A 27,589-nucleotide genomic window follows, 5' to 3' on the forward strand; every position below is an offset into this window, starting at 1 on the left:
CAATATAATTTACAAAAATAAAAAAAAGGAGTTAAATTCTACTTAATAATAATACGCTAATCCTGGCACAGCTTGTCGCGCTTCTCTCCTGGTTGTTGTTGTTGTTTAATCGTCACTATGGACGAGATGTTTGCCGCCGCGATCGTCGAGCTAGCCCATCACATGGTCGAGGTCGGTTTATATGAACATGAAGTTCTGCGCCAGAAAGTGAGGTTATGTTCACCTTCACGCTCCAGGTTGGCCAGGTTCCAGCACCGCTCCTGATCCACTGCGGCCCCAATCACGCACACGTCGCCGGCCTCAGACCTCGCCTATCGTGGTTCGAGTCTGGGCCGGTTTCGCGCACGTTTAGGGGCTGATCAAGGAAAGCTTTTCCTGGATGCCTGGCCGATGATACACGCGGTGGCTCCGCCGTATACCTCTGTGTCGAAACGGGATACGGTGATATTATTCACTGTATTATTGTGATATAGACAACTGTTCACTTCTGAGTTTTGATCGCAAAAGAACAATTGGATTGAGCGGGTATTCGGTTGTCAGAATATGGAGTTGCCAGATAGTTCGCCTTAACAGATTTAAATGGCTGTAACAGCGATCTGTTATCGACTTATTTTATTCGACTAATGTTTATCGACTACTAACTATCGACTAAAGTTTGTTTACGTTATTAGAATTGGTCTTTTTTGTTTATGTTTAGTAGTGAACTTTAATTCGTCCCCTTACACGTCTCTGTAGCCTCGTCGCCGTTCGCTGTGCGTCGGTGGTTGCTCTGGGCTCTGGTTGCTCTGAGCTCGTCCTTACGCTATGGCCGAAACCTGTTCCGTTGTGGTCACCAATTGACATACCACCCAAGCATACGCCTGGCAGGATATGCAGTACCTTGCAGTTCAAAAACCATTTTAGCGCGGATATGATGTTCAGCCATTTTAGCGCAATGGTCGTAATTACGTCAAATTGATACCTTTCCTGGTAGGGTCTCATTTCCCTAATTGCTCATATTATTGGGAGGCACTTCTTCTCAGTCACCGAGTGGTTTTTTTCCGTCCCCATAAAAGTCCTACTGGCATGGGTTACTCGTTCGCCGTCCTCCTAGCGTCTGTTTGCAGCACGAATCTCCGCGAAAAATCTGGGCATGGCAGCACTGGATCCTCTGCCAGCCGCGACTTCAAAGACTCAATCGCCTCCGAGTGTCTGACCGTCCATTTCGTCCATTTCCGCACGAGATTGGTTAACGTTCAACGCGACCAGCTTTGGCTCCTCTGTTTGCCATCTTCCATCAGCCGCCTGCTATTCACCACCGTCCCTAAAGATGTTCATGCATATGGCCTTGTAAACATTTTCATGTGCGGCATGTCTTTAGTTGCAATTTAGGCGCAAATGAAGGGAAATAGGTTTGTTGGTGTGATTGGACCGTCGCACTATCATGGGTTCGATATGATTCATCTAGGTTCAGCGTTTTCCGCGTGTCCACAATTCAGAGCCTGACTAGCTCCATGGAATAACGCTTAGTTCTCACAGCTTTGAATCCGGCGGATCGGAGGATCCCGAGGCGCTCTTTCAACTTAGCTTTAAGGATGCGGTTTGTGGCGAAAGGGTCTCCACTTCTTAAAAATACGTAGGTTATTTTTGGTAAAATTACCGTATGTATACATCGTTGCGAGATTGAAGCGTATTAAGCTTATTCTTTCAATTGTAATTATCACTTTAGTCGTTTACAAGCCGACGGGCCTTACTTACCTTTATTATCTTGCCTCCCATCTCGTCACATGCGACGAATGTGACACATACGAATAGAAACTCCTTTCTTTTTCCCATTTCATCTAGCTGCGAATAAACATTATTACAACTTTTGAATACCTAATTTCTTTTCTTTTTATTTCTTTTTAAATGATTTAAAGAGAGTCATTAAAAAATCTTAATGAATTATGGGCATAGTAAATTGGGAAACGTATGGATACCTACGACACACATAAACTTGACATCTTACCCGAATTGGGGTTTTGATGGGTAGTTTTAAATGAGTCCACAGGACTAAGGTAATAAATACTTATTTCTGCTTCGCTACTACATATAAAAGTATGCATACAAAAAATGTTGTTGGGAAATCTACACCTTGAAAAGTTAAATAAAGTTTTGATGGAATAGACGATCGCTTGTTATCATTTTTACTGCTGATGGTTTTGTAATATCTTGTACTAATATTACTAATAGAAGCACTCACATATCCTGATAAGCTTTCTGATATCGTTATGAATCACCTTTAAGAAATACTGCCACAACTCAGTGTTCCGTTTTCTGTATTCCTGGGTGACCCACCATTGCTTGCGCGTGGGGTTGTAGTCGTGTTGTTGAGGGCCCATCTTTATATCCTTCCTGATGGGAAAATAGGATGAGTCTTGGTTCGATCCAATATAATTTACAAAAATAAAAAAAAGGAGTTAAATTCTACTTAATAATAATACGCTAATCCTGGCACAGCTTGTCGCGCTTCTCTCCTGGTTGTTGTTGTTGTTGTTTAATCGTCACTATGGACGAGATGTTTGCCGCCGCGATCGTCGAGCTAGCCCATCACATGGTCGAGGTCGGTTTATATGAACATGAGGTTCTGCGCCAGAAAGTGAGGTTATGTTCACCTTCACGCTCCAGGTTGGCCAGGTTCCAGCACCGCTCCTGATCCACTGCGGCCCCAATCACGCACACGTCGCCGGCCTCAGACCTCGCCTATCGTGGTTCGAGTCTGGGCCGGTTTCGCGCACGTTTAGGGGCTGATCAAGGAAAGCTTTTCCTGGATGCCTGGCCGATGATACACGCGGTGGCTCCGCCGTATACCTCTGTGTCGAAACGGGATACGTTGTTTGTCGTAGTCTTTTGTTGGGCACTACGCAAACGATTGTGGGGTTTGAGCTCTACCTAGAACACTTTTATTATTATCCTAATGGGCGACATATCGGTCGGCTCACCTGGAGGTTTTTCCGCCACAACCACAAACACACGTGCAGATGCAAACGGCTGTGCACATTCACGGCCAATGCTCCGTTGCTGCTACTCTAAGTCCCCTCGTGTACCGTATTGGGTACTAGAACAATTTCCACGTTTGGTGATATTATTCACTGTATTATTGTGATATAGACAACTGTTCACTTCTGAGTTTTGATCGCAAAAGAACAATTGGATTGAGCGGGTATTCGGTTGTCAGAATATGGAGTTGCCAGATAGTTCGCCTTAACAGATTTAAATGGCTGTAACAGCGATCTGTTATCGACTTATTTTATTCGACTAATGTTTATCGACTACTAACTATCGACTAAAGTTTGTTTACGTTATTAGAATTGGTCTTTTTTGTTTATGTTTAGTAGTGAACTTTAATTCGTCCCCTTACACGTCTCTGTAGCCTCGTCGCCGTTCGCTGTGCGTCGGTGGTTGCTCTGGGCTCTGGTTGCTCTGAGCTCGTCCTTACGCTATGGCCGAAACCTGTTCCGTTGTGGTCACCAATTGACATACCACCCAAGCATACGCCTGGCAGGATATGCAGTACCTTGCAGTTCAAAAACCATTTTAGCGCGGATATGATGTTCAGCCATTTTAGCGCAATGGTCGTAATTACGTCAAATTGATACCTTTCCTGGTAGAGTCTCATTTCCCTAATTGCTCATATTATTGGGAGGCACTTCTTCTCAGTCACCGAGTGGTTTTTTTCCGTCCCCATAAAAGTCCTACTGGCATGGGTTACTCGTTCGCCGTCCTCCTAGCGTCTGTTTGCAGCACGAATCTCCGCGAAAAATCTGGGCATGGCAGCACTGGATCCTCTGCCAGCCGCGACTTCAAAGACTCAATCGCCTCCGAGTGTCTGACCGTCCATTTCGTCCATTTCCGCACGAGATTGGTTAACGTTCAACGCGACCAGCTTTGGCTCCTCTGTTTGCCATCTTCCATCAGCCGCCTGCTATTCACCACCGTCCCTAAAGATGTTCATGCATATGGCCTTGTAAACATTTTCATGTGCGGCATGTCTTTAGTTGCAATTTAGGCGCAAATAGGAAGGGAAATAGGTTTGTTGGTGTGATTGGACCGTCGCACTATCATGGGTTCGATATGATTCATCTAGGTTCAGCGTTTTCCGCGTGTCCACAATTCAGAGCCTGACTAGCTCCATGGAATAACGCTTAGTTCTCACATCTTTGAATCCGGCGGATCGGAGGATCCCGAGGCGCTCTTTCAACTTAGCTTTAAGGATGCGGTTTGTGGCGAAAGGGTCTCCACTTCTTAAAAATACGTAGGTTATTTTTGGTAAAATTACCGTATGTATATATCGTTGCGAGATTGAAGCGTATTAAGCTTATTCTTTCAATTGTAATTATCACTTTAGTCGTTTACAAGCCGACGGGCCTTACTTACCTTTATTATCTTGCCTCCCATCTCGTCACATGCGACGAATGTGACACATACGAATAGAAACTCCTTTCTTTTTCCCATTTCATCTAGCTGCGAATAAACATTATTACAACTTTTGAATACCTAATTTCTTTTCTTTTTATATCTTTTTAAATGATTTAAAGAGAGTCATTAAAAAATCTTAATGAATTATGGGCATAGTAAATTGGGAAACGTATGGATACCTACGACACACATAAACTTGACATCTTACCCGAATTGGGGTTTTGATGGGTAGTTTTAAATGAGTCCACAGGACTAAGGTAATAAATACTTATTTCTGCTTCGCTACTACATATAAAAGTATGCATACAAAAAATGTTGTTGGGAAATCTACACCTTGAAAAGTTAAATAAAGTTTTGATGGAATAGACGATCGCTTGTTATCATTTTTACTGCTGATGGTTTTGTAATATCTTGTACTAATATTACTAATAGAAGCACTCACATATCCTGATAAGCTTCTTGATATCGTTATGAATCACCTTTAAGAAATACTGCCACGATTCTGTGTTCCGTTTTCGGTATTCCTGGGTGACCCACCATTGCTTGCGCGTGGGGTTGTAGTCGTGTTGTTGAGGGCCCATCTTTATATCCTTCCTGATGGGCTTTCGATAAAATTTAGCCCCTTCACTGCCAAATGCTCCGGTTCCTCTATAAATTGCTACCCCTGCAGATAAATATTTATCTTCTGGATGCCGCAGATGATGGCCTGGTATTCCCTTTCTGTTGCTGAATAATCGTATTATTGGTTTTGAATACTTTCAATTGACTTATTGTATCAAATGTATTTCTTCGACGTCTTTTTGTGGTGTCAATTATAAACGTTTTGGAGAAGTTTAGACATGCCAACCAATACGCTCGGTAGATTCTGGCTTAGTTTGTCGAAGGCTTGTTTGTGTTTGTGTTCGTTGTTCCATTTGAATTAAATTTTTTTTACTAGCTCCTAAATGTGTTTTGAGGTTTTTGTGAAACCTGGACGAGGCCAAAACTATGCCTTTTCCACTGAAATGCCTATTCTGGGACCGTAAATGGTATATACTGCTTGCTTGCTGATTCCATGGGTATCTGCTAGTTGCCGCTTTTTATATGAGCTGATGTACCGGGCTTTTCCTTATTGGTTCTTCCACATTTCTCAGCCACCTCCCATCCCAAACACCAACTCACACCGGGGCGGACTAAGGTATCACTCGGCCAGTGCCGAGAGTCAGCCTGGCTGGGAGCCCGGTGTATAAACCCTGGCCGCTAGACGAACTAGGCGAAGTCTACACGGGCGCCAAGCTCATTGCGTTAAGATGGTCAGACGTTCCATGCCGACCCAGGGCCAGGATCTGAATCCCGGCTTCCATAAAGAGGCTGCTCATGGGGAGCTGAACTTCGGTTTTAATTCGGTTTATAAAGGTATATGAATCGGACTCAAATGACGAAGCAAATCCAGCCGCTACTCAAGAGGAACTGGCCTCAGAGATAGAGGCTTTTGATATCGAAGACGGCTATAGCACCGACGCATCGTTGCGTCGAGGGAGTGCTGCGAGTCGGGTCATCGACGAAGATACATCTCGAGCACCTATTGCTCAGGTTGAAGGTTGCAATGTGTGGTTCCAGTGGTTCCACCACGAAGGAAGAGGTTCCACCTCTGGAACCACTGGTTGTGGTGGTGTATTTGCTTGCTTTGCCTCATTGCCTGACTGAGTAAGAGAAATCGCGTCTGGAATCGGAGATCGCAACTGGTCTAAGAGACTTTTCGAAAATTGTACCAGGAGTTCCGGTAATCCATGCTCAGGACGAGAAGTCGATTCAAAAATCGTATCTTAGGAGCGGACGAACTTTTTTAACCCGTGCAGTCCATTGATCGTATTGATCGATTGTATCTGCCGTCGCTCCTCCTCTCCTACATTAAGTTGCACTCCTTCCGTTTGTCGCACTAGAATATCACAGCTAAAAATAATATTTTTTTATTCAGAAACGCTTCTCTGTGGTGTATTGTGTTTGAACGATCAAGAAATGAAGAACACGACAGACACGCTTTTTTGTGTGCCTTGGTACATTCATCCCAAACAATGAGTTTACATGCTCGCAGTTTTTTTCCCATTCCTGATGTTGAAGAACATTTGAAGGAATTTATGTTCACTGTCTGGGAACGGGAGCAGGGTGCCAGGGCGTGATATATTTGCCCTTTGATTTTGAAAGTTGGCATGAATTCGTCAGTTACAATTTACGAACCAAATTACGTCATTTGGAAGCAAGAATTATATTTCCTAGTATTTAATAGGAAATGCTTCGATTCAGCAGTGGTTCCAGCAAGCAGAGTTCGCAGTGGCTCTGGTGGTGTTTCAAGTTGACGTAATTTGATTTTCCCGCCAGAACAACACATTTCTTTCGTTTTATTATTGAACTTCAGAGCCTGGCAGCAAGTACAGACATGGCTCATCTGGCCAATGACGATATGGCGACTGGAGCTATAATCAACAGATGGATCATATCGAAATGCAAGAAATTGCTGATTTCGATCTACTGTTATCTGTGCACGGAATTCAACAGACCTTGCCCTATCGTGTTCATGTCTTTGCGAGCGAATTAAATCTATTGCTGTTGACCTTCAAGCCGGACTCCACGCCTTTCTGCTGCTTCCCTGATAACGTCAATTACATAGCTGTCATTTGCGTTTTATTATTCCAAGTCTGATTCTTTTTTGTTATACCACGTTTTATAGTGACTGACGTTTCATGTCAAGTCACATGGGAACGCTGTCGAAAGGGATAAAAAGTATCATATGTCCGTCTCCTGGCTCTAAGCTACCTCCCTACCAATTTTCAGCCAAATCTGTTCTGCCGTTCTTGAGTTATAAGTGGTGTAACTAACACGACTTTCTTTTATATATATAGATAGAAGTTTTTTATCCTAAAATATGTCAATAGAACCACTTTTGCAGGTAATTTTGTAAATTTGGTACTTTTTTATTTCGTACATGTTTAATATTTTGACATATTTGACATATTTATAAAAATTGAATCGCTCGTAAAATCTTACCAAACTTAAAAAATTGGATCCCTTTTTTTAATAACTTTTTAAAAACTAACTAAAATTTTATTCTCCACAAATCTTAAAAAATTATTAAAATCAGTTTTCTTGCCTTGTAATGGGATAAATATTGGAAACAATAAAATCTCATGAATTCTTATTTATATTTTTACACTTTTTTTGCGTCTACCAAAATTGTTGAAAGTTTCCAAGCATATTATTTTGCTTATTCAGAAAAATAAGTTTAAAAACTGAAAAAATTTAATATCGCTGAATTTTAGATAAGTTTTATGTTTGTGTAGCGTTGAATATTAATCCCGATAGTAATTTTTTTGTGAAGTCTCTTAATTGCAAAGGATCTTCGTTATTAAAATCATCCATTAAAAATTGCATTTGTGTCTTAAGACTGTCGGCAATTGATGTAGTTATTCGATTTTTAAATAAGTTTGTTATTGGGCTTAAAATAATTCCAGTCAGTTGGCTTATTAATCGAGCCTGGTCCACTTCTACGTGTATGTTCCTGATAATGAAATAAATAGAAAAAAAACTTTAAAAGGCATTGAAAAATAAGAAAGAAAAGCCAACTTCGGGCGGCGCCAAAGTTAATATACCCTTGCAGTCAAATAGCAACATAGGATATATATTGCAAATATCGGCTATAGTTGACCGTTATAGTTATAATATCTATTTTTGATAATACACAGTCGAAACCAAAGTACCCAAAATATAATCTATAAAAATCGATCTTAAAATCCCCCTAACTTAGAAAACACTAAAAGTATGGCTTTCCGATCAACCAATAATATGGCAGCTATTGAATATAATCGACCGATCCCAGCCATTCTGACTTATATACTGTTTGCATAGAAAATAAGGATGTCTGCAAAGTTTAAAGTCGATAGCCACAACAATTAAAGGGTCGGAGATGTACCCTCTGAAAGAATATAAAAATATTTATATACAATATTAACATTGGCAATTTTCTTTAAGTATTATTTTTATTGAGTTTACATTGTGCTTTTATGGCAAGTGACTGTTTTTTTATAACTCGAAAAGTTTTTATACAGTACTCGAAAAGTCCAAGGGTGTATTGTGATCGTGTATGTAACAGGGAGAAGGAATCTCGGACCTTATAATATATATATTCTTAATCAGCATTAACAGCCCTGTGGAAATAGCCATGTCCGTCTGTCCGTAAAAACACATGGATCTTAGAGATAATAAGAGATAGAATAATTTTCACAAAGACCACTATGAATAAAGCGCAGGTTTGTTGCTACGCCGTTTACCGCGTCCCTCACCTTCGTCCAAACCGCCTACATCCTGACAACATTTGTCCGCTATTCGATCCGTTTCTAATCTGATGTCTGATTGTGACCAGCTGGTAGCTCTGGGTGACTTTAAAATCCCAGAACTCATGAGGTCTAATGTTGATAGTTCACCTTCTTTATTGCTTAACAAGCACCATGACTCCCCCCGTGGGCATGTTTGGCATGTCGCTTGGTCAAATTAACCATGATAGAAAAAAACCCAAGCCCCCTCCAATCTATATCAGGGAGAAAAACTTGAGTGGCCTGGACAACCGAATTGCGGCGTTGATCGGGAACGGTGACAACTTTTATGTTGTTTCGTTTATCAAAGGGAAAATCCATGAAACAAAGGTGAAAACCAAGACTGAAGAGCACTTCCGATTCGTGTCCAAATATCTGGACAATGCTCAGAAAAACTTTTACACGTATCAGCTGAAAAGCAGCAAGGGCATAAAAGTGGCAGTAAAGGGTTACTGTTACCCGATGTTACCACCACGGAAGTAAAAAACGTCCTTGAAGAAAGGGACTTCGCCACCGTCGAGCTCGAGCCAGAAAGCAGGTCGCTGAAGAAGAACGAAGTCCACCCAATCTACAAGCTGCAATATCTTTTGCATTGAAGAATCACAGTTGAAGAGCCACATAAACGCAGTCCAGTGCTATGCACTAATTGCCAAGAGTATACACTAAGTCATATTGCACACTTCGGGTTGTCTGTGTAGTCTGTGGGGACTCCACTCACTGCACTACAAACAAGGACAGTACCGTGAAGAATTATGGAAACATCGGTACAAATTCAGTCAAGAAACGGAAGGCTTTCAATCGCTGCCGTTTTCTGCTCTCCTCGTTTCTCAATTTTGGAAGGACAATTTATGGATCTCGACAATTCACTTGGGGACCGTTTTATAACCGCAGGAGAATACAACGCCAAAACATTCTTACTGGGGATCACGTCTAGTTACTCCCAAAGGAAGGCAATTGTGCAATGCAAATATAAATGTGAGAAATAAACTGGACTATGTTACGCCTTAAACGCCTTAAGGAAGCAACCCGTTCACCCGACCAGGCTCTTCATCAACAGGAAGAAAATGTACAGCTGAGGTACATCCAGAATCTTTCGCCAACAAGCACAATGTATCCCCTGTGGAGGGCCCACCCAAAGCTTAGCGCCCCAACCGAAACGGCCACCCCGATAAGAAACTCTTCGGAATGCTAGGATCGCAGCGACGAAGACCAAGCTGAAACATTCGCTACACATCTCCAAAGTGTCTTCCAGCCAAACCCTGCCTCACATTCAATCCTCCTGACAGCTATTCAGCCAAAGGCTACCCCTCAGCCAACCTCTACAATACGTATTCTCAGTGAGATGCAACGCAGCTACTTCGGACGACTATATTATCGAAGTTGGAGTTCTACGAGAAAGCGCACTCGTGCCGTCTATATGTTTTGTATACTGCGGATATTCCTACGAATGCACAATTAACAACGTCAACGTTCACCGCTATTCTTAGTCGCTCCAAATGCCCAACGCAAGCAACAAACCAACTGGCTAATCATCTAATAGTCGAAAAGAAGCTGTCCAACTGGCGCATTAAAATAAACGAACAAAAGTGTAAACATGTAAAGTACCACTGGATCACCATCGCCACTGTCCCTGGACTACAAGCTACTACTCTACAATTCAGTCCTAAAGCCAATCTGGACGAATGGCTCCCAGATGTGGGGGAACGCGAGCAGCAGCAACATAGACATCATACAGCGCGCACAATCAAAAATCTTGAGAACTGGGGCACCTTGGTATGTTCGCAACGAAAACATCCACCGGGATCTGGTCATCCTCGCAGTGAAAGACGAAATCCAGAAGCAAAAAGAGCCCTAAAAAGGTGTCTTCGCACCCAAATTTTCTCTCTCAGGGATTGACTCGGATTTCCCGCCTACTCCGTATCAGTCACTAAGACTGTTAGTTAAGTTAAAAATATAAGATTTGATACACCTCTTATTAGTCGCAAAGGGAAGATACAAAAAATTAAAGCAAGGTTTAAAAAAAAGTCTGAGATGCCTTCATGAAGCAGACGAGAAACGGTTTTCTTGATGTCCGTAAGCAGTTTTCTGCACTTAATGAGCAATTCCTTACACTTGAGACCCAATTTCTTGGTCTCAAGTTACTAAGTGAATCTCCAAGGAGAAAAATTCCGAATAATAACCCGATGGCGGTCAATCTATTGGGCACTCCTGCTTCTCATGTGATTCATTCGGATAAATTCTTAACTCCTAATACTTCATCGCCTCCTGTTGTTCCTGTGGAAGTGATCCATTCACCAAGTCTGCCAATGCAATCGTCAATGAGTCCTGTACCACCTATTGTCCTGGATCCTCCATCGTTGGAAAACCTCCAGGTTCCTGTGGCTCCGTCACCTAGGCCTCTCACTGGTGTGGCGCCTGAGTTAAAATCCTCTGGGCTTTCGCTGAGAGCTGTTGCACCTCGTAAAGCCATATTTGTATCCCGCCTCATGCCGGATGCCACTGTGGATGATGTCAGGAGTCACCTCTTAAAACATCTTAGGGTAGCTCCTAATGATTTAGCGGTCTTTAAGTTTAATTTTAAACATAAGCGTAGCATATCCTCTTTCAAAATTGTAATTCCTGAATCCTACTTTGAAAAAGCACTTGATCCGTCAGCCTGGCCCGAGCACAGTATTATTCACGAATTTTTAGCTAAAGACCCTCTGAATCACAACTTTGCCGATTCAGCTCCAAAAAACTGAGTAATAATGTTTTTTCTTGCTGCTACCAAAACGTTCGAAGTATTCTGGGTAAACTGAGCCAATTTTTTACTAAGAGTGCTTCTTTTGAATTTGATGCTATTGCACTTACTGAAACCTGGCTTAATTCCCCTGTCTCTGATTATGAAATTTTTGTTCCAAACTACACTGTGTTTCGATTGGATAGGCCTTCTTTCGGTGGTGGTGTCCTCATTGCTGTTAGTATTAAATACTCGGCTGAACTAATCACTTTCCCGAATCAGTTTGGAATCGAGTTTATCGCAGTAAAAATAACTGTTGGTCCGTCTCATATTTTCATGACCTGTTCTTATATACCTCCATCGGTTAATGATACGGTATATTTTCATCACCTTAATGCTATCAATTACGTTTTATCATTAGTCAATGACTCTGATTTTGTCCTAATCATGGGTGATTTCAACCTTCCCCAAATCTCCTGGATCCCGTGTGAAGATGACAATTCCTTGCATTTTAGTTGCCATAACGACTTCATTGATGAATTAATTGAAATTGCTCTTTCCCAAATTAACCACATCCTTAACACACTTAGCAGGTCCCTAGACCTTATTTTCTGTAATAGAATATCCTCTGTCACTGTAAATCGGTCTTCACCACAATCGCTTCCTGAAGACGTCACCACCCCACACTATTGGTTTCGGTGTTAATTGATGTCCCTAATATTCATAACTATTTATAAGCGTTACATCGTAAATTGTAAGGCTAACTTCCGAAATGATCCGAGCTCCTTTTATTCGTTTGTCAATATGAAACGTAAATCCTGTCTTTTTCCTCCTTCACTATCTTATAAAAATATTTCTGATTCCTCAGATCATGGTATTGCAAATCTCTTTGCATCATTCTTTCAATCAACTTATTCGTCCGATTCTTATAATTTAAATTCTACATATCCTTATAATATTCCGTATATAAACAATATCTACTTGTCTAAATTTAATCATCTTGATGTTTCTAATGCTCTTTCAACCTTGGATATCTCTTTTTCGGCTGGTCCTGATAACGTCCCGAGCTGTATTCTTAGGTACTGCTCCGATATCCTATGCTATCCTCTTACTACCCTATTCAATTTATCTTTGGACCTTTCATGCCTTCCCAAGAGATGGAATAAATCTTTTATTATTCCACTTCATAAGAAAGGTTCTAAAATACTTATTGATAACTACCGTGGTATTGCTAAACTTTCTGCTATTCCCAAGCTGCTGGAGAAAATGGTTACATTGCAACTGCAACATCATTGCAAAAGCATAATTTCCTCCACCCAGCATGGTTTTGTCAAAAATCGTTCCACAACAACCAATTTGCTAGAATTCACTTCGATCGTCCATAATGGTTTTCTCAAACGAATGCAAACCGATGTTATTTACACCGATTTTAGCAAAGCTTTCGATTCTGTTAATCACCGAAGTATTCTTGTGGTGCTCTAATAATCTCCTCTCACTAATCTGCTCAAAATGCAAGGTTATGACGTTTAACCGTAGCACGCCTCATGTCATCTCGTACTCACATGGGAATCACTTTTTAGATCGTGTTTCCCTAATGAATGATCTTGGAGTTCTTTTCGATCACAAGCTGTCGTTTAATGAACATATTTCTCTAACAGTTAATAAAGCCAGAGGAGTACTTGCATTTATCAAGCGCTGGTCAAAAGAGTTTGATGGTCCCTTTACCACTAAAACGTTGTATATCTCTTTGGTTCGTCCAATCCTTGAATACTGTTCATGCGTTTGGAGTCCGCAGTCTATGGTTCATCAAAGAAGTATAGAAAAGCAGTTTCTTTTATTTGCCTTAAAATATTTAAACTGGGACTCAGATGGTCTTCTTCCACCATATCGTTGTCGGCTAAAGTTATTAGACCTGCCACCATTGCAGGTACGTCGTACTTGTGCTGGGGCCATGCTCCTTCATAAACTCATTCTTGGTCAAGTTGACTCTAATCTTTTACTTGAAAAAATGAAATTTTCTGTTCCAAATAGGTCAACCAAAAGGGTCGGGTTACCAATTTGTAGATCAAATTTTGCGGACCATGATCCTTTTCGTGTTATTTTTAAAAATTATAATCTATTGTCCCATTTATATTCCCCTGAATTATCCCTTGATGTAATAAAATCTAAATTGTTTGTTTTTCTTTTGAATAATTTTCCTAATTCTTAGTTATAATTAATTAATTTTAAATTTTAATTTTAAAATTATATATATAAATAACAGATAATTGTTACTTCAATAAAAAAAAAAAATATATATATATATTTCCATAAATAAGATTGTATACAAACATGACACCCAGCATCGTTCTACGGTTTGTTAATGATGGTAAGTTGATTAGTAAAAGTCTACTACGATAAGAGGGGAGGTAAAGATTTGCATCCCAATTAAGTCCCCTAAGCGCAAAAGTATGGAAGTTTTTTTTGTACAGATTCAATGTGATCTTGGTGTACTCCATATTAAGGACTCCAGACACACGATCCATACTCAAGAATCGGGCGGACCAGTGATGTATATAACGTTTTAGTTATGCACGGGTCATTAAATTCTTTTGACCATCTTTTAATAAAACCAAGCACACCCATAGCTTTATTAACCATGGTAGATATATGGTCGGTAAATTTAATTCTCAAATCTAATAGGACACCTAGATCGTTAACCTGAGTTAATCGTTCTAAGGCGTTTCCATAGAGAAAGTACATAGCCGGGTAAGGACTAGATCGGTAAAAAGACATAAGTTTACATTTCGATCCATTAAGCTTTAGGTTATTTGCTAAACCCCAATTTTGAAGTTTATCCAAATTGGATTGAAGTCTAGACTGGGCGCTAGTGAATTTATACTGAAGGCACAGCTTAACGTCATCAGCGTACATAAGTAAAAGTGAATTAGTTAAGGCAAGGGGCAAGTCGTTAATAAACAGTGTAAAAAGTAGGGGTCCAAGATGGCTTCCTTGGGGCACCCCAGATGTGGCGCGGAATTACGTGAGGTAACATCTTTAAAGAAAACACGTTGGGTTCTCCCAGATAAGTAGCTCGAAATCCAGATAAGAAGGTCAGTTGGGAATCCCAAAAGACTGAGTTTACTTATAAGAAGCGAATGGTTAAGAGAGTCAAATGCTTTACTGAAGTCAGTGTAAATGACGTCTGTTTGTTAGCCATTCCGGAAGCCATCCGTGATAAAAGATGTTAGCTCCAATAAGTTTGTAGTGGTGGAGCGGCGCTTCATGAAGCCATGCTGGCACGGAGTTATTATTGAACTACATAGGTGTTGCAAATGGTTAGTGATAAGTTTTTCAAAATGCTTTGGAATTGCTGACAATTTAGAGATAACTTTATAATTTGCAGCATCGGATTTTTTCCCTTTTTATGCAGCGGAATAATGAAGGATTCCTTCCACATAAGGGGAAAGATCGAAGTTTCCAGCGATAGATTAAAGAGTTTAACGAGCGGTTTGCACAGAGCCTCGGCGCAGTTCTTCAGAACACAGCCTGGTACTCCATCAGGGCCTGGCGAATACACGGGCTTGACCTTAAGAAGATCCGATAACATACCACTTTGATCGAAAGATGGGCGAAATATAAGATTGGCTGATTGGCTATCATAAGTGTAAGGCTGAGCTGAGCAGCTGCTAGGTGAATACGTAGCTTGAAAAAACTGTGCAAAGAGATCGGCCATTGCCTGATCAGTGTTCGCATAAGAGTTATCAAACGTAAGCAGTGGGGGAAAAGATACATGTTTACGCTCAGTGTTTATAAAATTATAAAACTGCTTCGGATCCTGAGTAAACTGAATCCTGCAGCGGCGAATATAACTCCTATAACATTCTGCGTTATGCACGGTGAAATTGGACCGGGCTACTAAGTATCTAGAATAACTAACTGTACAGCCAGATAATCTATGTTTATTCAAAAGTCTACTCATACTATTCTTTAAGTTGTTAAGATGCCTTGTATACCAAGGCGGATTCGTTGAAGCGGACGGATATTTCCAAGGCACACAAACGTCAAAAAATGAGTTTACAGTGAAATAAAATTTTTGTAATGCTAAGTTTATATCATCGCATGCCAGTAAATCAGACCAATCAAATTCCGAAATTTACTTATTTAATTTCATAATATCAGCCTTACGAAAGAAACTAACTTTCTGAGATTTAAGGGTAGACTTAAGGTCAATTAAGGTGTTGTTTTCAATTGAAAGCTCAAGAGTGGGATGATATGGATCCTCAGGGTCAGAAAGGGGCAAAGTTCTGGAAAGAGTAATTCCATCAGGATCAGAAACGAAACATAAGTCCGACACAAAGAATTTCTATCGTGCTTAATTTGCCCGAGTGACATGTCGAACATGTCGTGGGGAAGGGAAGTCGTGGTGGGAGTTAATCTGTAAAGGCGGTGAATTTTCAACATTTGACCATATAAGTTCTGGGATATTAAAGTCACCCAGAGCTATCAGCTGGTCACCATCAGACAGACGATCGAAAACCAAACGAATAGCGGACAAATGTTGCCAGTATGTTGGCGGTTCGGACGAAGGTGGTATGTATCTTGAACATCTGCAAGGGCACACGTATTTTGAAAGATGACGTGTGCCTGGTGTATGAATATTTGAATTTTGTAATATCCACCACCTTTATGTCGGCTTTTGCTTTGGCTTTGATGTAACCCCGAGATATCAAACTCCGAAGTATCAGGGGCAAGCCGGGAAACAAAAATGTGTTTCGATGGTGGGATCACCTGCAAGGGTTTTGGTGCCGCCGCAACTAGTACAGCGGCATCAGTACGTACCGGGGGTCCGGACGGTTGATTGCCCTGTTTGGTGACTGTTAGGGGGGTTTGAATTATTGGGTCTGGGATTACTTGAAGCGATGCCACAGAGGACATATCGGACAATTGCTCATTAATCCTGAGATATTCGGAAGCCGAATTTTTCTCAGGTCCGGCCCTTGGGGTGGCCAGAGATATAAGCGGCTGCATAGTTGTCGGCTGAGCCGGCTGAAGATTATTCGCCACAAGCACATCACTAAAAGAGGATTTTTTACGCTTTGGAGACTCGTTTAGTAGTTGAAGACTACTAAACTGTGTATCGAGCGCACAGAGTTGGTCATTGATTTTTCGAAAACCACTAATCAACTCCTTGAAACCGCTTTTAGTCTGCCTCATGAACGATCTCATTTCGTCCTGAACAGCACGACAACCGTCACAGCAAAAGTGGAGACCAGACCTACGTGAGATTGCATCCGAAACTGAGGCCGTGAACCCGGCACACTTAGCGTGTAAAACGTTTTCACAGAGCCAGCAATGGATGGTAGGCTGGGAAGACGAGATTGTCTTATTACAAGACTTCAATGCACAGACCAATTTAAATTCCATAATTATTAAGATTTTAAATAATTAATTTATTAAAAATTATTAAAATTTCAATAATTAATTTATTAATAATATTGATGAACCTTGTACCACTGTACCAGGGAAACGAAAGGGGGAAGAAGAGAGCAGTTAGTGCGAGTTAGTAAAATGCAAAGAATAGAGATAAGAATCCCTATTGAGCAAGAAATAGGAGCAATAGAATAGAAGCAACACCGTAAGAGATGAAGAGGAAGAGCAGGGCTATGTTTGGAAGAAAATTTATAAAATTATTATTTTACCTCCAAATATATCACTGCACACGCGAAGCGATACGGATCTATGAATTGCCATATTTTATTATTTTTATTTTTTTTAAGTGAATAGAAATAAACACCGATTGTTTATGCAAATCTAATAAGCAAATTTTATGACAACGCAGTGCGCACAAATAAAACTCGTCCGTCCGCTTTGAAATAAAGAGAAGGATTGAAATGTAAATTAAAGTTTGGATGGAAAACTCGACTATAGTCGTCCTTCTTGTTTTTTTTCTAATATTCCATAAGATTATTTTTTTTATCTTTTACAATAAAATAATAATTCATTTTACCGAATAGCAATATTTTAATCTGTGTAATTTTTTACCTTTATTCCAATTTTTTTGTCATAAGATACAAAAAAGTAAAGCTGAAACCGATCAGCGGTTCCGTCTGCCCCGATAGGCAATAGAAACAGAGAAGCAAAAGCATATGTAGTAATTTTGAGGGAGAAGTTCAGTGGTCATCAGCAACTTGAAGCGCTCACACATTAGCCGAATTAGCAGAGTCCGCCGCAGCTGTTTCTATTTTACATAAAATCCGTTTATGTATTTGGCGGAGTTCTTATATATGACGGAGATCCCTCCAAAGTTTCCATGCTTCCAGTAAGTTTCCACAGCAAGTTCTGCTCGTTGCAAGAGACGCTTCCAAACTGACCTGCGTAACACAGAGTTGTTTCTAATTTCATCATTTCTGCAAAGTCTATTGCCATCTCTGTTTCTTGCATTCAGTCCGCGCTCTCCGATCAGACCATGCTCAGCAGCAGAGTGTATCCCTTTTTCCCTTTCAGCTGCTGTGCATTCTACAACTACTAGACAATGTGTCGCCACAGCAAAGCTGTACGCACGTGACGCACAACTACTAGACAATGTGTCGCCACACCAAAGCTGTACGCACATGTACAATGGGTAAACTAACCATTGTACGACACGGCCTTCCTGACAACTCACACGTCCTCGTGTGTTTTGTTTTCAATCCCACGAGACTCAATTTCTCTTTAAACTTTTCTTTATTCTTAAACAGATATTTTTTTTCTTTCTGTTTACTTCATGTATTGGACAAAAGCTTTCAAAAATAAAAATCACTTACATAAATATCAAATCTTCTGTATTCATTATATTTCTTCAATTAAACATAATCTTATTAATTCATTTTGTTATTCTTTAATAACATTATTCTCTTTTGTAAAATAAAACCTTTGTGCATTTCCTTTGGCACATTTTAACAATTGTGCAATTCCTTTTACACGTCTTACAATATTACATTAGTGTAGTTCCTTTAACACTTTTTAACATTTGTGTAGTTCCTTTAACACTTTTTAACATTTGTGTAGTTCCTTTAACACGTTAAAATAACATTAGTGTAGTTCCTTTAACACTTTACAATAACATCCCAGTCGGACTTTTTGGTGCATGCATCGTGCCGCAGTCGCCTGACGCGCGCTTTTTTGCACCGTTTTCCGCTTGCATGCAGACATCAAGGAAATTTTTTCCCTTTTCAAAGCAATTGCTCTGAAAAAAAGGGGACTTAGAAAATTTTCATCTCGTTTGGGACTTAGAAAAATTTTTGCGTGGGACATTTAACTTAGAAAAAATTTATTCATGCCAAATTATTAATATTATATTTTATATTATTCATTGAATACTTTTAAGTTATAGAAGTGTCAATTTAAACAAATTGTTTAAATACAAAATAAAAACAAAAAATTTTAAATTGAACTAAAATAGTTTAATTTTATTATTAAAAAAAAAAATAAAGGAGTAAAAACAAAAGTTACACACCTCAAGCAAAAAAAAAAAAATTGAATAATAATGTAAATCTTAAAAATAAATACATTTCTTAATAGTGAATTGTGTAAATACAGAAAACAAAAAAATATAATATAAAAAATGGGTGAAAGGGTTGCCATCGCGTGGGCGATATTTTTCTAAGTGCGGGAATCGATAGTAGCTTTAAAGTATGGCAACTCCCCCACTCTATTTATTCTAGTGCATTTAGTTGAATTGAACGTGTTGAATTGCATTTTAACAAAAGAAATGTAAGTATTCATCTTATTTAACTAAACTTATAACACATATATTTGTAACATTCTAGCTACTAATAATACTCATTATAATTAGTGGGTAGAATTACTAGAATAAAGAAGAAATTGTCGCATTGTTTTGATGTTTATGTATGTATGTTAGTATGTATATCAGCAAAAAGTTGCATTGTCAATATGTCATTTGTCATTGTCATATTTTTTTGTTTCTGTTTTTTCATTATAATTTAATTCACGTTTCTTTTTATTTCACAGAATCAACAAGGAGTGATTTTTCCACCTACGACGACTTCATTAGGGCCATCCGGGATGGAATAAGGAGAGCCAAAAATAAAAATTATAAGGAAAAATCCAAAAAAAACAAAGAAAATTCCCCGCCATTACTTGACAATTTAAATTAAGCAGAATGTTTAAATATTGTTTACTTTTATTTTTAATTTTTAGTTTTAATTTGTAGTTTCAATTTTTAGTTTTAATTTTTAGTTTTAATTTTAGCAGTGTATTAATTAACAGTGTAACTTATATTTAATTTTAATTTAATAAAATAAAAACGAATAAAAGCAAAAAAAAAAGCAAAAGCAAAAAAAATTTTTTCTTGAATAAAAATTTCCCTTGTCGCCTTTCGGTCACTTTTTCTCGAGCAAGGCTGCGTACGGTGTGCATCCTGAGTGCATCTTTTTCTCGTCGCGAGACGCGCAAGTTTTGATGCACGTGCTGAATTTCCCGGCCACGCTAATGTAATTTGGAATGATGCGTTTCCTATGTTGGGAGTGCGCGGCGCACGTCAATGCTGCACGCTTTCAGCAAGAAAGCGTGCACCAGGTCCGACTGGGATTACATTCTTTTTCGGAATATCTCTATCCGTTAATTTATGCCCCCCCCTCCCCTTTTTTACCCTTGCAGAGGGTATTATAATTTTGGTCAAAAGTGTGCAACGCAGTGAAGGAGACATCTCCGACCCTATAAAGTATATATATTCTTGATCAGGATCACCTCCTGAGTCGATATGAGCATGTCCGTCTGTCCGTCTGTCCGTCTGTCCGTCTGTCCGTCTGTCTGTCTGTCTGTCTGTCGGTTTCTACGCAAACTAGTCTCTCAGTTTTGGAGCTATCGAGTTGAAACTTTGCACACACCCTTCTTTCCTTTGCAGGTAGTATATAAGTCGGAACGGCCGGGATCGGTCGACTATATCCTATAGCTGCCATATAACTGATTGATCGGAAATGCCATAACTTTGGTGTTTTTTAAGTTAGAGGGTTGGGACTTTCCACACATGTTATATTTGACCAAAATATCTTATGTACAAAATTTCATAAGGATCGGCCGACTATATCCTATAGCTGTCATAGAACGATCGAAATTGGTATAACTTTGGTGTTTTTTAAGTTAGAAAGATGGGATTTGGTACAGATTCTATTTTGGGAAAAATAATTCAATATGCCAAATTTCATAAGAATCGGCCGACTATATACGATCCGCTACATATCTAATAATACAAGATGCGTGGCGCCACCTAGCGGACTGCGACTGAACTGCAAGGGTATATAAACTTCGGCTCCGCCCGAAGTTAGCTTTCCTTTCTTGTTTTTTATGAATCTCTTTCTTCATTGTCAGACGCATTTTCCATCATGCCGTCTCTGTCTTCGTGTATTAACCGATTATTTGCCAAAGCTCTTAAGAATTCATGGGAATAATTGTAAACTATGTTTAACAATTTTCGCCTTATTACTATCAAACCTGCGCTTATCATATCGTGCGCCGTCTTCCATATTTTGTTTTGCTTCTTTTCTTAGATTTTCTCTGTCTATTTTGTCATAAACTTCCTCAACTATTGGTAGTAAGCCAAAAGGTCTAGCTTCTTTACCAATTAACAATTCTAATGGGCTAAACTTAGTTACTCTATTCGCCGTACAATTCATTGCCAATTGTACCTCGGCCAACGCATCCTGCCACGACCTCTGACCGGTTTCCACAGCCGTCAACATACTTTTGAGTGTGCTCATTACTCGCTCGACCTGACCGTTGGTCCTACTCGCACCGGTGGCAATTAAATGCAAATTCATTTTTTGAGAAGAACAAAACTCACGAAAATCTGAACTTGCAAAACAACGACCTTGATCCGCTATAATACGGGTAGGCAAGCCAAATAAAGAGACAACTGATCTTACGGCCTTAACACAACTTTCCGTATCTATTTTCAAAGTGTGGTAAAAATAAACAAATTTTGTAAATGCGTCTATTAAGACAATAACATATTCTTTTAAGTCGTTTTTACCACTCAATTTTCCTGTTATGTCAATATGTACAGTGTGCCACGGAATATCTATTTTAGGAATAGAATGTAACTCTGCCTGCACTTTACCTACAGGTGGCTTCGACAATTTACAAGTGATACAGTTTTCTACGAACCGACGCACATATTTTGACATGTTTTCAATCCAATAATAGCTATAAACCTTATCCAATGTCTTTTCCCAACCCAAATGCATTATTGATTCGTGGACATGATTGATAATTGCCCACCGAAATGACCTTGGAATTACCGGTAGACATTTAGTTTTACCATTTCGCTGTATTTTTCTATGCAAAATACCTTTACGTAATTCATAGGTTTTATCTAAATTATCTGGTAATTCATTATTTCTTAATTTAGTTGATATTTCTAAAATCTCGCTATCACGCTGTTGTTCCGAAATTAACCAATTGTCGGTTACCTCAGTCAGATTTATTCGCTTCTCAGGTATCCTATTCTGACCACTATTTTCTACAGGTATTTTATTTTGATCATTATTTTTCTCAGGCACTGGATTCCGAGATAGACAATCTACGTGCGCCATTCGTTCACCCTTTCTGTATTCTAAGTCGAACTCAAACGATTGCAGAAATCCCCACCACCTATGTACCCTCGGCGTTAAATAAAGTTTTGTGCGACTGGCCTTCAAAGAATTGCAATCTGTATATATGACAAATTTACGTCCCTGCAAGTAATGACGGAAATATCGGACACTGTTAACAACCGCTAGCGTCTCTAATTCATAAGAATGGTATTTAGACTCGGCAGGAGACGTACATTTACTATAATACTCGACGACATGGGGTTTTTTGTCAATTTTGTGCAATAATATAGCTCCATAGCCGATTGAACTGGCGTCAGTGTGCAACTCTATTGCGTATTGCGGGTCGAATATGATCAAAACGGGGGCCTGTGTCAACACTGATATGATTTTAGTTCGTATTTGCTCGTGGTCTGGTTGCCAGGTGAAAGTTGCAATCTTCTTTGACGTTAGGTGATACAAAGGCTTAAGCGTTTCCGAAAATTTTGGAACAAACTGTCTGAAATATGAAGCCAATCCAATAAATTGTCATAACTGCGACACAGATTGTGGAGGGGGTAAATCAATTAATGCTTTTATTTTACGTGCGTTTGGCCTAATTTCCCCGTTGCTTATTTCGAACCCCTGATACTCTATACGAGTTTTAAGAAAGGAGCACTTAGTTACATTAAACGAAAATCCGGCCTTACTTAGTGTTTCTAGCACAGTACGCAATCGTTCCAACGCCTCTTCTTTGGTTTCGGCTATAACCAACACATCATCAATATAAACGATAGCATATGTGTGTGCTAGGGTTCCTAATGCCCTTATTATGGCCCTCTGGAACACAGAAGGTGCGTTTTTCAAGCCAAAAGGCATGGTCAAAAAATCGTACTGCCCTTCTGGCGTTACAAACGCTGTTCGCTCAATTGAATTTTCATGTACTGGAATTTGGTAGAAGCCACTAGCCATATCTAAGCTCGAAAAATATTTGGCACCGCGAAGCCTGGCAATCTGGTCTGCGATAAGGGGCAACGGATACCTATCAGCAACGGTGTTCTCATTTAATATCCTATAGTCCACACAAAGACGATCAGTGCCGTTTTTCAATAATTTATTATAGCTTTCAATAATTCATTAATTTTAAAACGCACATGGTTTTTCTCTTCTTCACTTAGCCTGTAAGGACGTCGTTGCACCGTCTTTAGTGGATCTATTAGATTAATTTCTAACTGCCCTGTCGAGACTCGAGTTTTTGGAACACCGCTGATAAACCAATCAGAGTAACACTTTAGGATATTTGTTAAGGCCATTTTATCGGATTCGACTAAATCAATATCAGCATTTAAAATATCTTTGTAATCAGTTACAGTCAAAACATCTACCCTTATTGTTTTATAAATTTGGAATTTTTCGGCGTCTATTGTTACTCCAAAGCCCAAGCTAAGGATTTCACGACCAACCAACACATCGTATTTCAGATACTTATCCATAATTTCGTGTAACAAAATTTCAAAGCAGTATTGTTCAATATTTATATTACATAATACTTGCTGAGTACTACAAATGGAATCATTACTTATACCGTTAAGTTTTACAATGTTATTTATTCTTTTTCCCTTAAATTTATCCACGACGCTTTCCTTCACTAAGGAGCATTCAGCACCCGAATCAAAACAAAATGGAATAGACTCACCGGATACCCTTATTATTCCAGTCGTTGGAGCTACTGTGCAGATATCTACCCGCTTCTCATATGTTCGGCCTTTTGGACAAGCAGATGCAAAATGTCCCAATTCGTCGCACTTAAAGCATTTAACGCTTGACCGATCCTTCAGTCCAGTCATGTTGCTGCCGCTGTGGATTTTTCCTTTGCTCTGGCCCTTTTCCAAGCGAGCACGGCATTCGGCGTATTTATGGCCACCCTTTCCACAGTAATGACATTTAATCGGGGTCGGAAACTTGTACTTCTTGCGCTCCGAGCCAGTTGAATCGTCGTCCATACTGCGCTTTTTGAAAGAGTGTGCGTGTAGCTGTTGTTGTAGCTCATTGCGAGTTTTCACGTTTGTTTTCACTATTTGTGCCATGTGAGCCAGAGTCACAGATACCGCTATTTCTTCCAAATCCTTGGTTTTCCATTTTGACATAAGTAGCGTCACAATACGGCTACCGTATTCAGCGAAGCCCTCCTCCGGCTTTGGTCGACCATTCAAAACACTTAATAGCGTGGCGGCAGAAGTCTCAATTCCAACAAAGCGTTGTATAAACAGCTCCTTGAACTGCGCCCAAGTGATGCCGGCAAAGCAAATTTGGGAAAGCCACTGTGATGCGCCGCCTTCTAGTGCCTTGCTTAGAGCGATCACCAGATTGCTACCCTCGAGCACGTTATCCGCAAAAATTAGGTCCACTGTTGAACACCAAGAGGAAGCATCTGCTCCAGCACTGTCAGGATTGAATTTTGGAAGAGTTACATATGACGCTTTTCCATCGGTTGGCGGTGCCCTTGGTGTCTGCATGTTTTTGATGATTTCAAGTAGGTTGCGGTTTTGCAGCTCCAACGCCGACAAATACGGATCGGTGGCACGATCAGTAGGCAAAGCAGATCCCACTTCTGATGACGGAGATCCCTCCAAAGTTTCCATGCTTTCAGTAAGTTTGCACAGCAAGTTCTGCTCGTTGCAAGAGACGCTTCCAAACTGACCTGCGTAACACAGAGTTGTTTCTAATTTCATCATTTCTGCAAAGTCTATTGCCATCTCTGTTTCTTGCATTCAGTCCGCGCTCTCCGATCAGACCATGCTCAGCAGCAGAGTGTATCCCGTTTTCCCTTTCAGCTGCTGTGCATTCTACAACTACTAGACAATGTGTCGCCACACCAAAGCTGTACGCACATGTACAATGGGCAAACTAACCATTCTACGACATATACTTTAATACTTTCTACTGAAACTTATGTTTAAATTTAATTTGGAGTTAAACTGAATATTTTACAACTAAGTGAACCAAACAAATATAAATAAAACAAGAAAGGAAAGCTAACTTCGGGCGGAGCCAAGGGTATATATACCCTTGCAGTTCAGTCGCAGTCCGCTAGGTGGCGCCACGCATCTTATATTCTTCAGAAAGAATACACGATCCTCAACATATGCCTCTAATCCTCATAGAGCACTCATACCGATCTACATTTAATTCTTCCGCAACTGACTGTCGAATGATACTAGCTTGGCTACCCGTATCTATAAATGCGTTATAGCTCAGCTCTTTGAATTTATGCGGATTATTCTGGTGAATAACTTGTCTTGATTCGTTGCACCTAAACGCATCACCTTTGCAGTTTGACAACTGTGATTCCGTGATTCTGCTTCTTACTTGGGCACGAATTTGCAAAGTGTCCCAACTCTTTACACTTGATACATGTCTTAAAATCTATTGGCTTTGCTGTCTTTACATCGCTGTCCTGTTTCATCTCGACATTATCGAGTAATCTCTGGGGCTGCTACCCATTACCAACTTTCCACGCCGACGATTCTGTTCCAATTTTCCGACTATATCTCCACTACACTACACCGACACATTAGTATCCCACTTCTGAACTGTAAGAGGATGGTTTTCTTAGTCTCATAGGTTTATTAATGTGTGGATATGTTAGATATATTGCTTTAAATAACAATGATTTGGTCTTAACTTATGCGTCTGAGAACAGGAGCGGGCATATATGTAAATCCGTTTATCACGCCAAAAAAGCCTCAACTTGACTATCCAATAGAGTCATGATACGCTAAACTTAGCGGAATAATCTAAAGTTGCAATAAATGTTTATTGGAATATTGGATATGGTAAGTATCGATGTTGTTTCGATATTACTGTTCATTTTTGTGCATGGTGAAATTTGACTGACGTTATTCAAACAAGTTTACAACTTCAGATATCTTAATATCATATAAAAAAACCTCTTGACGAGGTAAAGTACCGGGGACGAACCTGCATGCGAAACCCAAAATATCTGATATCAATTTAAGTGACGAAAATACGGTATATTGGTGTACAAAATTGCATATAAAAAATATTCTTGTTGATTTTTTTTTTGTTTTTCTTGCACGTGCCGAACAAGAATATTTTTTATATGCAATTTTGTACACCTATATAGCATATTTTCGTCACTAAAATTGATATCAGATATTTTGGGTTTCGCATGCAGGTTCGTCACCGGTACTTTACCTCGTCAAGAGGTTTTTTATATGATATCAGTTGTTTTTTTGTATATATTGATCTTCAATTATTTAAAATAGAACGCGTAACATATAGAATATATATACATATATGGAAGTAACCTCTGGACAGGCGATTTACACAGTTAGCAATACTTTAATTGGAAGGATAAACATCAAAACTATTTTTTTTTAACTCTATAGATTTTGACATTCAAGAAGGTGGAATAATTAAAAACCTTTCCAAAGACGTAAAGAATTTTTCAATAGCTTCAGTGGCTCTGAAGTTATACGTATTTTTAATTTACAAAGGTTTTGGAATTTGGTTAGTTTAAAAATTTTAATTACAAATTTGCCCAAAAATGTATTTAAAATCCAAAATTGTTTCGTAGTTGTGGGAAACCAAATTATTTTAACAAATTAACAGATGAGAGGCCTATCCTTATGAGAGTTCCACTATATAATAAATTATTAAAAAACAAGAAAGGAAAGCTAACTTCGGGCGGAGCCGAAGTTGATATACTCTTGCAGTTCAGTCGCAGTCCGCTAGGTGGCGCCACGCATCTTATATTATTAGATATATAGCGGATCGTATATAGTCGGCCGATCCTTATGAAATTTTGTACATAAGATATTTTGGTCAAATATAACATGTGTGAAAAGTCCCAACCCTCTAACTTAAAAAACACCAAAGTTATGGCATTTCCGATCAATCAGTTATATGGCAGCTATAGGATATAGTCGACCGATCCCGGCCGTTCCGACTTATATACTGCCTGCAAAGGAAAGAAGGATGTGTGCAAAGTTTCAACTCGATAGCTCCAAAACTGAGAGACTAGTTTGCGTAGAAACCGACAGACAGACGGACAGACGGACAGACGGACATGCTCATATCGACTCAGGAGGTGATCCTGATCAAGAATATATATACTTTATAGGGTCGGAGATGTCTCCTTCACAGCGTTGCACACTTTTGACCAAAATTATAATACCCTCTGCAAGGGTATAAAAACAAAGTTATGGCATATCCGATCAATCATATAATAAACATGTATTATATCTAAAATAAATGCGCAAAGATAAAAAATTAAAAAAAACTGGAAATTTCGTTTTTCCAGTTTTTCTAGTTAAACCAATTGTTGAATGTAACAATTTATTTTGGGTGTGCGATATAAAATAATAAATATTAGAAAAGTATTGGCGGAGTTGGTTTGCCTGGTTTTTTTTTAGCTTTTAATCCATGATTTGGTCAAGAACGGTGGTGGCTGCATTTATTTATATGCATTATCATATAAAAAAACCTCTTGACGAGGTAAAGTACCGGTGACG

General features: G+C 39.5%; 1 protein-coding gene and 2 long non-coding RNA genes across 7 annotated transcripts in view; 1 reads left to right on the forward strand and 2 right to left on the reverse strand.

Moving 5' to 3' along the window:
• Positions 1 to 446: 446 nt before the first annotated feature.
• Positions 447 to 4,527, reverse strand: LOC116654529. Of its 3 annotated transcripts, none has more exons than XR_006506903.1 (3): positions 2,961 to 4,527; positions 2,222 to 2,910; positions 447 to 1,824 (listed from the first exon to the last, which is right to left on the reverse strand). It is a non-coding gene; the product is annotated as an uncharacterized LOC116654529 (long non-coding RNA). The 3 variants fall into 3 exon arrangements; XR_006506902.1 differs by having other exon boundaries at positions 447 to 1,604; positions 1,738 to 2,910; XR_004309750.2 differs by lacking the exon at positions 447 to 1,824 and having other exon boundaries at positions 2,163 to 2,910; positions 2,961 to 4,262; positions 4,396 to 4,527.
• A 293-nt stretch (positions 4,528 to 4,820) lies between these two features.
• Positions 4,821 to 27,589, reverse strand: part of LOC116654530 — a 190,616-nt gene continuing 167,847 nt past the window's right edge. For all 3 annotated transcript variants that reach the window (XM_032449735.2, XM_032449736.2, XM_044714167.1), the window contains one exon: positions 4,821 to 7,972. In XM_032449735.2, the coding sequence (XP_032305626.1) occupies positions 7,741 to 7,972 (232 nt within the window). In that variant the 3' untranslated portion in view covers positions 4,821 to 7,740. The remainder of the gene's footprint in view (positions 7,973 to 27,589) is intronic.
• LOC26513792 lies at positions 17,819 to 19,590 on the forward strand. Its single transcript, XR_001408464.3, has 2 exons — positions 17,819 to 19,236; positions 19,495 to 19,590. It is a non-coding gene; the product is annotated as an uncharacterized LOC26513792 (long non-coding RNA).

The sequence above is a fragment of the Drosophila ananassae genome, chromosome 2L (assembly GCF_017639315.1).
Source record: "Drosophila ananassae strain 14024-0371.13 chromosome 2L, ASM1763931v2, whole genome shotgun sequence".
In the NCBI taxonomy this organism is placed as follows: Eukaryota; Metazoa; Arthropoda; class Insecta; order Diptera; family Drosophilidae; genus Drosophila; species Drosophila ananassae.